A 16,342-nucleotide genomic window follows, 5' to 3' on the forward strand; every position below is an offset into this window, starting at 1 on the left:
GTAATGTTGTTAAGCTATTGTTCTCTGGTTTCACTTGTCCTAGTGAGCTGTGGTCTCCATAGCAACACACACTATGGTGAGTGGATCTGTAGCTGGAACAGGAAATAGTCATAGCAGAGACAGGAAGTAGTATTCTGTAAGAGCCAGGGAAGGAGAAGTGTGGCAGTGGCCATCTTGTGTTTCAGACACTGTGCTGTGAGGATTTCCACAGCAACAGCAGGACAGAGAAGCTGTGTGACAGCGCCCCCATCACTATCAGTAAGAGGACAGGAATTACATCAGGCTGAGCAGAGCTATAACCCTGGCAGCCTGCACCTGCCTCTACAAGGTAACTGAGCCCCTGCAGTAGACCAGAAGCTGGATCTGCAGACATCTTAGACTCTCTGCTAATACATGGGAAGGGGTCAGCCAGCTACAAGCCACTGTGCCACAGCTCACTGCTACAGGACAAGTGAACCAGCAGATGCCTGTTACAATAAAGCAGTGAGCACTTCTACTGATCCAGGCCTGGACATTGCCTTCCTTGCAGCTAAGCCCTGGGCTAAAGCTCTTTGTTGGAGTAGAGCACTGGCACCCACATCACCATCTCAGCCCAGGGACCAGCGGGTGTCTCAATACTCCAACTGGCGTCACATCTAACTGACTCTGCCTATTACCCTGTGCACCTCTCCTGGGAGTTCTGGTGCCTATAAGGTCACCGTGACAGTCCAGCCTCCTGCACGGTTCTCCCAGGGTGGTCGCACTTCTGTGTGATGTGATGGTAATGTGGCATAAAAATAAGCATAGAAAACTGAGATTTTTAGAAATTACCCTTTGATGTTTTTGAATGCTACAACTGGATAACATTTCTAAACCCTCCTGCCATAGTATAGCTATAAGCACTGAAGGGACAGCAAACAGGCTTGTGTCCATATAATTCACTGGTTGCGTGCATCGGGCCAGCTTTTTTTCCCCATTGTGTTGTAAAAATGAAATCCAGGGCTGCCTAATGCATAGCCTGTCTCCAGCCGCTGCATTCCCATAGCTCAGAATGACCCCAGATACAGCACATTGTACTCGCCTGTCACGTGTGACAGAAAGTGCTGGCTGTCCTTTTCACAACAAACATGAAACATTTGCACCTCCAGCATTTTTACACAATGGGGTACATGTTAGCAAGTGTACATGTAAGTTTCATAAAGTGATCTCATCCCTTTTCTTTTCCTTCACCTTTTTTTTTTTTTTTTTTTTTTTTCACCTTTTGGGAATTTCGTCTTTCCATGCCTGGGAGGGCCCCTCTCCGGTTAGCAAACTGTTTCCAGCAACGGTTTGGAAAAACACTTTAGGACACATGAGAGTTTTGATGCTGCGTGTGTATGGTAAGTACCATTGAGGTGTTCTTAAATCTTACTATATACCCCTTATTGTAACGGGAAGGTAAGTTCTGGACGTTACGCAATTGAGTGTCTAAATTAAAAAAAATTCTGAAAAACTAGTCTTGAAAACGTGACTATAACCTATAAGATAATGGGCTATTTATGCATATTATATATTTGATTTCATATTTATTTGTAGATTTTATATTTATTATTATTATTATTATTTTATTATTTTACATTATATACACTTATTATATACTGCATATTTTTTAGTATTACTGTTTGTGTCTACTGTTTCTTTTATATGTAGTTGTTTACCTGCTCCGATAAGATTATATAAAGGCTTATTTTTTTTCATTAAAGATGACTATGATATTTGGTGTTCTGCACTAATGACAACCATATACAGCACATCATTAACTAATGGAAATCTCACGGATGTGTTTGCAGTTTTTATGTCTCACGATTTTAAGTTTGCATGGTTGCCAGTGCATGTAAATTGAAATGGCTGCTTCCTTTGTGTATAGTAATCTGCAATGCTGGAAGAATTAGAAGAATTTGAGGGTCCTGGAAATGAAAGGGCACAAGCACAGCCCCCTAGTACACAAGATAACGGCAAGAAGAAAGTACTTGGTAAATATCGCAGTGTTTCCCTATGTTGTGACCGGGGTGAAAAAATGATATGAAGATATGTATAGTGCTGTCATTTTCTAAGTACTATCAATATCTATAGAAAGTAGCTAAGTAATGTAGCTTAAAGGTTTAGAATGTAATGCAGACTATAGCAACCACTATATAGCTGTACATTTCTATAGATAGATAGATAGATAGATAGATAGACCATATACTCATTTACACAGTTGTAATTATTTCACATAGATACTATGACAGACCGGATGTTCATCCTATGACCACCATAATGACTACACTTGAACAGAGTTTATTTGGAGCTATGTGTACAAAGATGGGCGTTCTTTGATTAAATATGTATTGTCACATGTATACATACTGTTCAATGCATGTGTGTTAAATTAAATATATATATATATATATATATATATATATATATATATATATATATTAAAAATGAATTCCTGTGTATATATATAGTCCATAATCTATACTTCAGATGTACAAGTACAAAAAGATTAAAAAAAATATGTTGATATAGATTACTTTGCTTTCGGCTTGCTCTCAACCTTTAGTTAAAGAAATAAACTGGGCCTATTGGAATGGTAAACTTCTCCTATTAATGCCTTTACCGTAGCTATATGTATTTTTTCCTTCTCAGTTCACTTTCTTTGTTTCCACTTCCCATCCTTTAAAAAAAACAAACACTATTTTATCTAATAATAATAATAATAATAATAATTATAATAATAATAATAATAATAATAATAATAATTATTATTATTATTATTATTATTATTATTATTATTATTGTCTTTTTGCTTTGCTGAGCCCCTGCCTCATGGAAGACATCAACATTTTACAACGTTACCTATCCTATGTTAATATCCAATGGTATTTCGAGTAGTATTGACTTTTTTAAAATCTTGTGCCACTTTGTATCACTACTTTATTATAAGGACTTATGGCTTGGCGGGCAATTCTATTTCATAGGGTCAATAGGTTGTTTTATACATTCGTTCTCTCTTTTGAAAATTCCAATAACAAAACAGGTAACGCAAAATTATTATGAATATGAGTATTGTCTAAAGACAATGCTATCTGTTAAATGTGCAATAATGTATATATTTGTATATAAATAAACACACACTATACACAGAAAGGCATTGGAAGTGGCCAGAAGGCTGTCCTAAGGGGCGGGTGCAGTGCTGTTCCCCCTGGGGCACATCTTGTTGAATTGTTGAAAGCCTCCCAGAGCCTGATGGGGTTTGGAGTGTCCATAATGGTTGTGCAGGAATAAGATTGAGGGGACAGTAGGCTCGGACTGGTTCACAGGTGAATCCCTTGGTGGGCCCCAGCTCACCTTAGCATGGCTCAGTACATTCATTGTACTTCATACAGAAACTCATATGCATCTCAACCAGGCTATGGTATAATATACTGGACTTATTACTTAAGATACTATCCAGATTATTTTTATATACTGTAGACATATTGGGCGACTGAAATGACATCTAGGAGCAAAGTCAGGCCAACCAGTATCCTTCCTCCGTGGTTCCCATCTTCTCAATCACACTGCAGGGGCCTCAATAACCAATGATATTACACAGTCTTGCTCAATGCTGGGCTGGGGTGCCTAGAGCCCACCTGTAAAAATCATTCTGCAGGCCCATTATACAGCTCTCTGTGCCCATGTGACCCAATCACAGGCCTCAAAGGTGACCCTGGAAGAGTGCCGGATGCTGCAAGGAGACCCAAGAGACACAAATATTACCTGACACTCATAAGCAAATACCTAAAATGTTTCCAACAAACATTTATTCTCTAGTAGTAGCGTGCTGCCTAGCCCTCGCCTCTGTCCGGGGGACCTGTCTTTAATCTGCTGCCTGCCTTTCGGACTAGGGCGCTCTTAGCTCTGTGAACTAGTGATATCTGCCCACATAGCAGCAGGCGCCAGGTAGCAGCAAGATACTGCCATGTGATTGGTGATAAAGAAGATGCTCAATGTGCCTACAGTATATACAAATAAACAGGGCAGGTTTCTAGCCGGTATATTATACTCTGAGTGAGATGTTGTACAATGAGTATCTGTATGTGTGTACTGCCATGCCATGGTGAGCCAGAGACCCATCCGGGAATTCATCTGTTTACCTGTGGGTCAGTCTAAGTCTGGTCTTGTTCCTCCCTGATGTCTAATGCCGTGCGGGCACATCTCTCCAACTCACAGAGCTAAGAGCGCCCTGGTATAAGGCAAGAGACAAGCAGCAGACTAGTGACAGGACCCCAGGACAGAAACAATCAGAGGCAAGGGCTAGGCAGCAGGGTACTGCTGAAAACAAAATTATGTTGGCAACATGCTAGGACTTGTGAATGAGTGTTAGGTAACATTTGCATGTAACTGTATACTGGGTCCCAATAATTAATTATACTGGTGGACCCATTGCACCTATGTCTGATAATGAGACATGGGGTGTTTATGTTTTTACTTGAAGCAGAAAAGGGTAACAGAGCATCCAGTTTCTTGACGTACAATTCTTATGGGGTTTCCATGGAAGCCTGGGGTTGAGCTGGTAGTCTCTGGTAGAGACAATCTGTGTCTCCCTGGCTGGGGCAGTCTTCCACTTTTACTAGTGTGCTATAACATCTCTCTCTGTCTCAAGGTCCAGAACTTTCTACAAGTTCTCAACTGCAGTGTGTCAGATACTCAAACAGGGTTATAACTATGAGGGCCATCTAACTTTTATCCTCATATCCTGATCTGTACACTTTTCTCTTGTCTGTAAGTTGAACAGGGATAACTCCCATCTCCTGACTGCTGAATGACATAGGACCGTTCTAGCTGGTTTTCCTCCAGTCTAACTTGAAGCTCTGCCTCAGTCTCCTCACACTCTGCCGACAGTTCCTCCTTCTCATTCCGAGAGGAAGAGAAGACCAAGTGTCTCCTTCCCTTCCCACAACTCTATCTATCTGGGTTGTACCATCCCATCATATCATCTTTGGTACTCCACCACTCACTTAAATAAAGGGGAAAGCCCCATCTTGGCTGTGCAGAGAAAATCCATGAAGGGAGGCACATTGCTCAACATATTATTAGAAATGGCAAACTTCTCAAAATTTCTTTTCGAGTTTGGGTGGCTCGGACCCCAGATTAGTTTTGGGTCAAACAAGTTGACATCATGACACTGTGTGACCCAATCACAGGCCTTAGAAGTGACCCTGGGAGAGTGTCGGATGCTGTGAGGAGACGCAAAAGAGGTAACGGAAGGTGAGTATAAATGTTTTGGGGTTTTTTCCACCTCTCTTGGGACTTCACCTATTATATCCTGGGGACTGAAGAGACCCCAGAGTCTAATAATTTACTGCAATGTTTTAGTTTGTCCGAGATGAGTCCTCAATTGTTTGGTTTTGTTAAAAGCTGAACAATTTGGAATATTTGGGTCGAAGACATCTGAAAAGAATCGGTTCGCCCATCTCTACTTATGATCATTCACCAACTGATCAGCAAGTGATGGTATTCATTGGAGAACCCCTTTACGTTATATAGTCAACTTTACATTCTCCATACAAATAAAAAAGGCATCTAATACCTAAATGAACAACCCACAAAAATGATTAATATGTATCAATAGATTGTTTGTCTTTATTGTACATTATTTCGTTGCAGTGGCCACATCCTCATTTATGGTGATGGATTTCGTGGCATTTCTGATGCCACGAAATCCATCACCATTAATGTATTTTCATCGGTCATCATATATATTCTATAAACAGGACAGAACTAGGTCAGTTTACTGTTCACATTGTTTCTTGGAGCTCTTAAACACTTTTCACAGTTACTTTTACACATCTCAGGCTGCAGGGTTCATGTTACGGGCGATTTTAGATCTCAAGGCATTAAATGGGCTGCTGCAAGGCCCGGCTGTCCTACTTACATGCTTAATGGAAGACTAATAGATTTTTTTTAAAGCCTACACATTTATAAATATTATATGAGGAATATACAAAAAGTATGGAAATGGCCATAGTAACTTGATTGAATTCACTTTTACATCACTGTCAAAGAACATATGGCAGCAGTGTCCATCCTATAGCTCTCCAGCTATGGCTGAAGTATAATTCTCAACATGCCTTGAAAGCTGCATGCTTGGAGTTGAAGTTCTGCAACAGATAAAGATCCACAGATTCAGGAACACTGTGTTAGACTGAGACTAAGGCCCCACATTGCGGAAACGCAGCTTTTTTTTTATTGTAGATTTTGTTGTGGTTTTTTGACCCAAAGTCACAAGGAATGGGAAATATATAGAAAGCTCCTATACTTCTAACTTCTGTTCAATCTAGTCTTGTTTTGGCTCAAATAAATGCAACAAAATCTGCAACAAGAAAAGTTGTGGTCCCAGCCTAAGGCCTCACATTGCGGAAAAGCTGCTTTTTCTCTGTTGCAGATTGTGCTGCATTTTTTAGGCCAAACCCAGGAGTGGCTACAAAAGTAATAGAAAATATAAAGGAAACACTTATAGTTCTAACTTCTCCTCAATCTATAACTGGCTTTGGCACAAAAAAAGCAGCAAAATCTGCAACAAAATAAGCAGCTTTTCCACAATGTGGGGCCATACCCTTAAAGGGGTTGTCCCATGAAAAGCATCCTATCTATACTGCTAGTTTATGTGGATTTAAGACTTTTCCTAAATACATTGCTTTATCAAAACTGCTTTGTTTGGCTGCTATCTTAATTTCTTCACTTCATTGTTGACACTGCGTTTCTATGGCCACTGGGATTATCTGCTCATTTCCCAAGTGATGTAGCTGCCTGCTCTCAGGGGGGGAGGGAGGGGCTGACAAGCAACGGAGCTCCTCAGATAGGGGAGGGGGGAGATGAGAGCTCCGGTATTACTGTGCTGTCTATCTTCAGCTTTTCCACTTATCAGCTGATAAGGCCTGAGATAAGGAGTTCATTACCTCTGTATGTAATGCAAGCTGACTCAAATCCAGCTCTGCTACATCAGTTTCCACATCATCTTTATACTGTGGTAATGCATTTACAACCAATCCCTCATTACTGACTGCAAACATAGCAGATAGCTGAGCAAGTGAAACCCCGTCCAACAATGTGCCGAGAAATCCAGGAAGTGAAGTGAGCACAGAGCCTGGAGGCTGCAGAACAAGAGTTATGGGAATACCCCTTTAAGCAATTACTTGTATATGATGTGTTGCTGGTAATCCTAATCACAATGGCCAAGTATCGGTACTGATCAGACACACAATAACATGGTGAGAGATGCACGATCCATAGGTTCATAGCACCCTCTCTCCTATTTTTTATGTGAACCACTGTTAAAGAGGACCTTTCATGGGCTTGGGCACAGGCAGTTCTATATACTGCTGAAAAGCCGACAGTGCGCTGAATTCAGGAGGCTCCTGGAAAACAACAAAGATAACGGCTGCTTCTCCACTTTGCTATTCTGTGATTGAGGAGGAAAGGGGGGGGGGGGGGAGCTCTCATTATACTGTTAATAATACTGCTATGCGAAAGATAAGAGGAAATAAATCGATTAACATCCTCCTTATCCCCCTCCCATCTCCATAGAGCTTTGTGTGTGAGCAGGATATACACTGATTCTATGAATATTGGCATCTTCGATTTAAGTTTAATAGCATTTAGCATGAAGAATATAAACCTACTAGTTTTATTTTAGTGGTTCTTATGGTTCTTGTGCTTTTTTCATTAACAAGGTGGAAGAAGGTCTAGTTAAACTTTTTTTCTGTAAAACAACTCAGCATTGACCGCAGTATATAAAGAGTTAAATGACAAGTATGCTTTCTCATTGATAATGGGGGGGGTGATATCATGAACTAAAGTACATACCCCCTTGGGGTTATCTAAAGTGACAGGGACAGAAAAATAATAAAATCTTCCCCTCCCTGCAGACTGTCAGTTGCATGTGATTTCCTGCACACTGATTAAAGTGACACGGCTAGTATATGTAGCACCGCTTTAACCAGTGATGTCTCAAAATCTATGTGGGACAATGACCAAGATTGTATCTCTAGCTCTTGTAGTTCCGGATTTGGAGCCATTTAAAGTGACTGCTCCCTTTGCAGTCTTCCTGAACGTATCCTTGGGGTAAACTGTAATGCACATTGGTCAACCCCGAGGAGGATTCTTTTGGGAGGGAATAAGATATGTTATGTTGTCAATTGGTACCTACAGTACTGAAATATCACTGATTTTGTGAATATACAAATTAGCTCGTTTTCCAAACAGCTAATTTGCATATTGATAAAAACATATGTTAGCAACTGAGGCACTGATTTAGAAAGCTAAAACATTGTTTGTTTCAGCAGACCCTATACTATCTATTTGCTCGCGAGACTGTGTTGATAGGCGGGATTCTGGTAAGGGAATCCCTTTAATAAATTAGCTGCATTTTCTGCCCTCCATACATCAGATCTATGGTAGCTAGAGTAGATTTCAGCTATAATTATACCAGTTTTTGTCGTAAATGATGATGAATCCCTTTTCCCCTCCTTTAAAGAGGACCTTTCATCAGATTGGGCACAGGCAGTTTTATATACTGCTGGAAAGCTGAGAGTGCGCTGAATTCAGCGCACTATCGGCTTTCCCGATCTGTGCCCAGTGTAAAGCGCTATCGGTCCCGGTACCGTAGGGCTTTACAGTCAGAAGGGCGTTTCTGACACTTAGCCAGGGACGTCCTTCTGCCCAGCAGAGCCTATCGCGCTGTGCTCTAAGACTGGGGAGGAACGCTCCCTCCCCTCCTGATAATACTCGTCTATGGACGAGCACTGTGAGCAGAGGGAGGGATTATTCCTCCCCGCTCCACAGTACAGCGCGATAGGCGCTGCTGGGCAGAAGGGCGTCCCTGGCTAAGTGTCAGAAACGCCCTTCTGACTGTAAAGCGCTATGGTACCGGGACCGATAGCGCTTTACACCAGGCACAGATCGGGAAAGCCGATAGTGCGCTGAATTCAGCGCACTGTCAGCTTTCCAGCAGTATATAAAACTGCCTGTGCCCGATCTGATGAAAGGTCCTCTTTAAGCGTAGGTGGAAATTGACGTGTGGGGCACAAATAACCAAAAAGTTCTTCTATTGCCAAATTCTGGAGTAAAGGCTATAATAAATTCCCCCAATGTGTCCTTTTGTCCACTGTAGTTGTTTCTCTTACATACGGCTTTTTTTCCCTAAATCCTACCTACCCACCTAATAATTTGGGCACCTTCGGACCCTCATCTATGTGAGCAGGAATGTCTATCCAGTACAGTAAATGCACTATATAATGTCCCCCCCCCCCCCCCATAACCACTGTAAGGTGATAGTCAGATTGATCAGATTGGTACAGTCATGGTCTAAGCGTTTGCTCTACTTTTATTCTGTGCATGTCCCAGGTAGCTGTTGAGTAAATCTGCAATTAATATTACACACAAGAGCTGTCTGGCACACTTCGGCAAACTTTACACGCCAAGCTTTTAATGTGGGAAATGATCCCAGAGAGCGAAGAAAGATGAAGCAATGCTTTGTCCTTCCCACTCACTTGGAAATGTTCCTATTTTTCAAAGGGAAAGAAAGGAAAAAAATGTCCGGTAGAATTTTATAGAATAAAGAAATATGTGAAGTAATACTTAAGATTCATTGTGCAAAAATGTCTGTGTGCGTCAGGAGCCGGTAAAATAGATCTGTCGCTGTTATCTGTTTCTTGGATTTTAGTTGGAGGCATTTCACTAGTCGTTGTCACCTCCTGAAAAGAGTCACTTTACAACGTACAGGGATTTATTAGGTCATGCCGGCCCTGCAAAGAATTCTGGGAAAGGAATATTCAAGCAAGAACTCCTTGGGCCAAAAGGGGAACCTGATGTAGCACAACCTTTTTGACAGTAGCTCCCTATAGATCAATGACAGGTTTTCATGAAATGGGGAGGGGGTGGGTAATAAAACCATGCCAAAATAATTGCTCTAAAAGGAAGAGGAACCAATTATTCTGGCCTGGCTTTATTCCCAGATTATGCTACTAGTTTTCTGGAAAATCAAGCATTGATTTATAGGGAGCTACCTTCCAAAAAGTGGCTCCCCACCCACAAATGGCATAGTGCCCCTCCCCCATAACTAGCCGCCACATGGTAAAATGCTCATGCCACACAGTATAATGTTCCATAGTGGCCCCTCCACATAGTAGAATATCCCATAGTGGCCTCCATACAGTATAATGTCCCACAGTGGCCCTTTCACAAGATATAATGTCCTATAGTGGCCCCAGCACAGTTTAACATCTTATAGGAATAAGGATACACTAGGTTATTTTAGCCCCTGAATATCCCTATAACTATAAAGTGACGGTACACTTCCACATGAATGCCGTAAGCTGCATGAAACTTAGTGCAGGGATTTATCAAGATTGGGAGGCGCACCTGATTTAGGATGCAAACCTCCTCATAACCAGAGGCATCCTCCAGCGGACTGTGAGCCTACACTGAAATCTGCACAAGCACATAGCTGTTGTACGTTTCAAGCATTATTTACATTATGTTTCGGTAAATTATGACAAATCTGACCAAGCTCATGACCCCTCCATGTTCCCTTTGAGGAAATTGGTGAGGGTAGCATAAAAATACTATTTGTGACAAATTTTGGCATTTTAAAAGCTGCAAACCCCTCCCAACAACTCAGTCCGTATATAATCATTTGTAGCCTAAAGTGTATCAGTAACACATGGTTTAGACATAGATGCAGGGCTATATTATACCACAGGCAACTAACGCAATTTCCAAGTCTATACCATCTGGGATCTTCCAGTACCCTGCCATAGTTTAATCTTGACTCATGACACCAAGATTCACATACTATGAGGTGTTATGGTCAAAATTGACTATAACATGGATCAATCAGTCAGTCCAAATTAATGAGCATATTTGTGCACAATTGCTAAAAATGAGACAGACACTAAGTTCCGTTTCAATGCCAGCTAGATGCTCTTTCGCCCAAATCAAGTCTGCACTACTGGCTCTTTATTGAAAGTACACACACATAAGAAACAAAGAAAGGAGTGGTTAATGCATCCTTTTGGCATTCTTGAGCTGCTGTCCATCTCTCATTGGCTCCAAACTTCAATGTCCAGCCAGACACCTCCTTGCTCCAGTCTGTGGAATTCTGTTACAGGGTGTGCCAAACAGGAATCAAGCCCCATCTTGGTTTTAAGAACCTTTGTCTCAGAACTATGTAACCTTATTAAGGAAAAATTTGTATTTCTACAATATAAAGTATAAGAATCTTGATTCATGGTCTCAGACTTGACATTCCCCCCTAAATACAAATTTTTCCCTAAGCTTGTGAATCTACTGATCTGTTCCAATGTGCTTCGCTTCTCTTCACCTCTTGGGTGACAACTTATCCATGGTAGATAAGCTCCCACTTACAGGGCTTTCACATAGGAAGGTCAGATCCTAGCTGTCCCTAAAGCAACTCCGTGTATTCTCGGGAGGAAACTGGACCGTAAACATGCTTCTTTCCATCTCTCTAGTCTCGACCAACTTTACTGCCGTCTGTGCCTCACTGGGCAAAGTATGTTTACGCTTAAACACCGTAACATGATCACTAATGAGAGATACTACACCGATGCAGCTGCTCACCGGTGGTAGGCGTACAGTTGCACACAAGATTCCCTACTTCACACCAAGGATCTTATGGCCAGGTCCCCAACCAAAAAACTGCAGCTCTATGTGTATCCCCCACACTCCACCAGGGAGTGTCTTGCCTCTAGCAGACGATCTGGACCTTAAGGGTTCCGTGGACACCTGTCCTGATTCCTTCCTCAGACGTGACAGCCTCTATGTCCAGTAATTATGTTACGGCATAAAAACAAACACCTTTCCTAAATAAACAGACGGTTTCCAACTATCTCACTGCACTTAAACTTTCTCACTCACATCATCATACACCTTTATTGTCTCCATATCAGCCTCAAGTCTCATTGTCTAAATCCACAGCCTCGTTTATCATCCCCTTTAGACACGGGAATACACAGATTGATATCACTAACAGGATCAGTCTCTATGTTGCATAAAACATAACAGGAACATAAGTGCAGATTCATCCAGCAGTCCTTGATATTTCTCCTCTCAGGATCTCATATCTCATCTCTTTATCTCCATCCAATCTTTGGGTTTTAGTTTATAAGTTCCTTCCACTGACTCAGAATCTGGAGGGAAGGAAAAAACTCAAGAATATACATTAATCATATGTTTCTGATAATTCGTCACATAGTCAGTCAACACATCATATTACATCTGAAATAATTGAGAAAAATCCAACCCAAACATAGGACTAAGGTTAATTTCTCCTGTCTAGAATGTACCTTACAGAGAACAAATACATGTGACAAGTGATAAATACTTTCCAATACTCTGGGAAGTGCATAGGGGTAAGAAACTTGTTATATCCCCATAGTATAGCATAGTATTTTCCTTATTACCCGTATGGTAAGTTCCATTAGCACTTTGATGCTCTCAGGGATCTTGCTCACACTACATCTTTCAGTAGCCGTATATCTGCAGTCTCGTTTATGGTGATTTTCTTCACCAGATATGCCCCAGACTATCCTGAAGGGAGATAACTGCACAAACACATACTCATACCGTCTCACCTTTAGCAACAGCATATACTTAACCTGCAATCCCTGAAACAGGTACAAGGGCTTCAGGCCTGACTCTTTGGCCTAACGCATGCCATATGGGCTTACATATATATCTGACTGTAGTAATGCTAGATCCTGCAGCTGCCCATCCTCCGCTCACCAGGTCACACATGGCTTCTCCTAAACAGTACACTTAGTAAGAAGCTGCTTATGCCATAAATGGGGACAATGTTCTCAGTACATACTCTCTTACCACCAGACACCAGGACTTGTACATCCTCTTTCCAAGTCTCCTTTCCTCTGGACCATTCTCAGTGCATCAGTGTCGTAAAACCTGAAAAGAGAGCTAAAAAGGGTTTGGGTCTAGTATGGTGACCCCTGTAGTTACATGTCCCCTAGGCCTATGCAGCTGGACTAGTGACAGTGTCTGCCCACATGTTACCTCTACTTTCTTTCATATCAGCCTTGGTGTGTGCCATGACTTCTGACTATACCCACCTGTGTGGGGAGCAGCAGCAGCAGTAAACATACAGAAAGTTCTTGCTCTCCAGATCGGACCATAATTCTACACACCTCCTTGCTCCAGTCTGTGGAATTCTGTTACAGGGTGTGCCAAACAGGAATCAAGCCCCAGCTTGGTTTTAAGATCCTTTGTCTCAGAACTATGTAAGCTTATTAAGGAAAAATTAGTATTTCTACAATATAAAGTATAAGAATCTTGATTCATGTTCTCAGACTTGACAGAGATATATTATGTACGATAGGTAACATATAGTAGTATTATATGAGTACCGTATGGTTGTATTAGGCACTACTAGGAGAAGTATTAAGGTCAAGCATATACCATTCATAAAGGCACCATATTTTCTCCTTAAAGGGGTATTCCCATGTACATAATTATTTTTAAATTTGTAGATAATTAAAAGTTAAACATTTTTGCAAATATAAGTAATTAAAAATTCTGCAAAATTTTAAAGATTTTCTCTAAATATCTTGTGGTCACAGTCTGTTGTCTTGACTGGTTGCCATGGATACGACTATGAATGCAGGAACTTTCTAAGGTCAGAAAATCAGCCATGATTTCTTTATTGTTGGCCGGGATATCTTCTGATACTTGTAGTGTCCCTGCATGATACCCCAGCTACAATAAGAAAATCATAGCTGGGTTCCTGACAAGACCATAAAAAGTTTCTGCATTAGTGGTCTTAACTAGAGATGAGCGAACAGTGTTCTATCGAACACATGTTCGATCGGATATCAGGGTGTTCGCCATGTTCGAATCGAATCGAACACCACGTGGTAAAGTGCGCCAAAATTCGATTCCCCTCCCACCTTCCCTGGCGCCTTTTTTGCACCAATAACAGCACAGGGGAGGTGGGACAGGAACTACGACACCGGGGGCATTGAAAAAAATTGGAAAAAGTCATTGGCTGCCGAAAACAGGTGACCTCCATTTTAGACGAATAGTGGATTTCAAATCCGGGTCATATGAGAATGTGAACTTTGTGACTATGAGACAGGGATAGCTGTACAGGCAGGGATAGCTAGGGATAACCTTTATTTAGGGGGGAATGTTATTAAAAATAACTTTTTGGGGCTCTATCGGGTGTGTAATTGTGATTTTTGTGAGATAAACTTTTTCCCATAGGGATGCATTGGCCAGCGCTGATTGGCCGAATTCCGTACTCTGGCCAATCAGTGCTGGCCAATGCATTCTATTAGCTTGATGAAGCAGAGTGTGCACAAGGGTTCAAGCGCACCCTCGGCTCTGATGTAGCAGAGCCGAGGCTGCACAAGGGTTCAAGCGCACCCTCGGCTCTGATGTAGGAGAGCCGAGGGTGCACTTGAACCCTTGTGCACCCTCAGCTCTGCTACATCAGAGCCGAGGGTGCGCTTGAACCCTTGTGCACAGTCTGCTTCATCAAGCTAATAGAATGCATTGGCCAGCGCTGATTGGCCAATGTATTCTATTAGCCTGATGAAGTAGAGCTGAATGTGTGTGCTAAGCACACACATTCAGCTCTACTTCATCGGGCTAATAGAATGCATTGGCCAGCGCTGATTGGCCAGAGTACGGAACTCGACCAATCAGCGCTGGCTCTGCTGGAGGAGGCGGAGTCTAAGATCGCTCCACACCAGTCTCCATTCAGGTCCGACCTTAGACTCCGCCTCCTCCGGCAGAGCCAGCGCTGATTGGCCGAAGGCTGGCCAATGCATTCCTATGCGAATGCAGAGACTTAGCAGTGCTGAGTCAGTTTTGCTCAACTACACATCTGATGCACACTCGGCACTGCTACATCAGATGTAGCAATCTGATGTAGCAGAGCCGAGGGTGCACTAGAACCCCTGTGCAAACTCAGTTCACGCTAATAGAATGCATTGGCCAGCGCTGATTGGCCAATGCATTCTATTAGCCCGATGAAGTAGAGCTGAATGTGTGTGCTAAGCACACACATTCAGCACTGCTTCATCACGCCAATACAATGCATTAGCCAGTGCTGATTGGCCAGAGTACGGAATTCGGCCAATCAGCGCTGGCCAATGCATTCTATTAGCCCGATGAAGTAGAGCTGAATGTGTGTGCTAAGCACACACATTCAGCACTGCTTCATCACGCCAATACAATGCATTAGCCAGTGCTGATTGGCCAGAGTACGGAATTCGGCCAATCAGCGCTGGCTCTGCTGGAGGAGGCGGAGTCTAAGGTCGGACCTGAATGGAGACTGGTGTGGAGCGATCTTAGACTCCGCCTCCTCCAGCAGAGCCAGCGCTGATTGGTCGAGTTCCGTACTCTGGCCAATCAGCGCTGGCCAATGCATTCTATTAGCCCGATGAAGTAGAGCTGAATGTGTGTGCTTAGCACACACATTCAGCTCTACTTCATCAGGCTAATAGAATACATTGACCAATCAGCGCTGGCCAATGCATTCTATTAGCTTGATGAAGCAGAGTGTGCACAAGGGTTCAAGCGCACCCTCGGCTCTGATGTAGCAGAGCTGAGGGTGCACAAGGGTTCAAGTGCACCCTCGGCTCTCCTACATCAGAGCCGAGGGTGCGCTTGAACCCTTGTGCAGCCTCGGCTCTGCTACATCAGAGCCGAGGGTGCGCTTGAACCCTTGTGCACACTCTGCTTCATCAAGCTAATAGAATGCATTGGCCAGCACTGATTGGCCAGAGTACGGAATTCGGCCAATCAGCGCTGGCCAATGCATTCTATTAGCCCTTTGAAGTAGAGCTGAATGTGTGTGCTAAGCACACACATTCAGCACTGCTTCATCACGCCAATACAATGCATTAGCCAGTGCTGATTGGCCAGAGTACGGAATTCGGCCAATCAGCGCTGGCTCTGCTGGAGGAGGCGGAGTCTAAGATCGCTCCACACCAGTCTCCATTCAGGTCCGACCTTAGACTCCGCCTCCTCCAGCAGAGCCAGCGCTGATTGGCCGAATTCCGTACTCTGGCCAATCAGCACTGGCTAATGCATTGTATTGGCGTGATGAAGCAGTGCTGAATGAGTGTGCTTAGCACACACATTCAGCTCTACTTCATCGGGCTAATAGAATGCATTGGCCAATCAGTGCTGGCCAATGCATTCTATTAGCGTGAACTGAGTTTGCACAGGGGTTCTAGTGCACCCTCGGCTCTGCTACATCAGATTGCTACATCTGATGTAGCAGTGCCGAGTGTGCATCAGATGTGTAGTTGAGCAAAAC

At 42.7% G+C, this 16,342-nt stretch overlaps 1 protein-coding gene across 1 annotated transcript in view; it reads left to right on the plus strand.

The window, feature by feature from the left end:
- The first annotated feature begins 1,265 nt into the window (after nt 1–1,265).
- The window catches only part of LOC142200812 (ferroportin-like), a 44,278-nt gene continuing 29,201 nt past the window's right edge, over nt 1,266–16,342 (plus strand). Inside the window, exons 1-2 of the mRNA XM_075271438.1 lie at nt 1,266–1,358; nt 1,886–1,991. Of these exons, the coding sequence (XP_075127539.1) occupies nt 1,895–1,991 (97 nt within the window). The 5' untranslated portion in view covers nt 1,266–1,358; nt 1,886–1,894. The remainder of the gene's footprint in view (nt 1,359–1,885; nt 1,992–16,342) is intronic.

This window comes from Leptodactylus fuscus, chromosome 4 (assembly GCF_031893055.1).
Source record: "Leptodactylus fuscus isolate aLepFus1 chromosome 4, aLepFus1.hap2, whole genome shotgun sequence".
NCBI classification, from domain to species: domain Eukaryota; kingdom Metazoa; phylum Chordata; class Amphibia; order Anura; family Leptodactylidae; genus Leptodactylus; species Leptodactylus fuscus.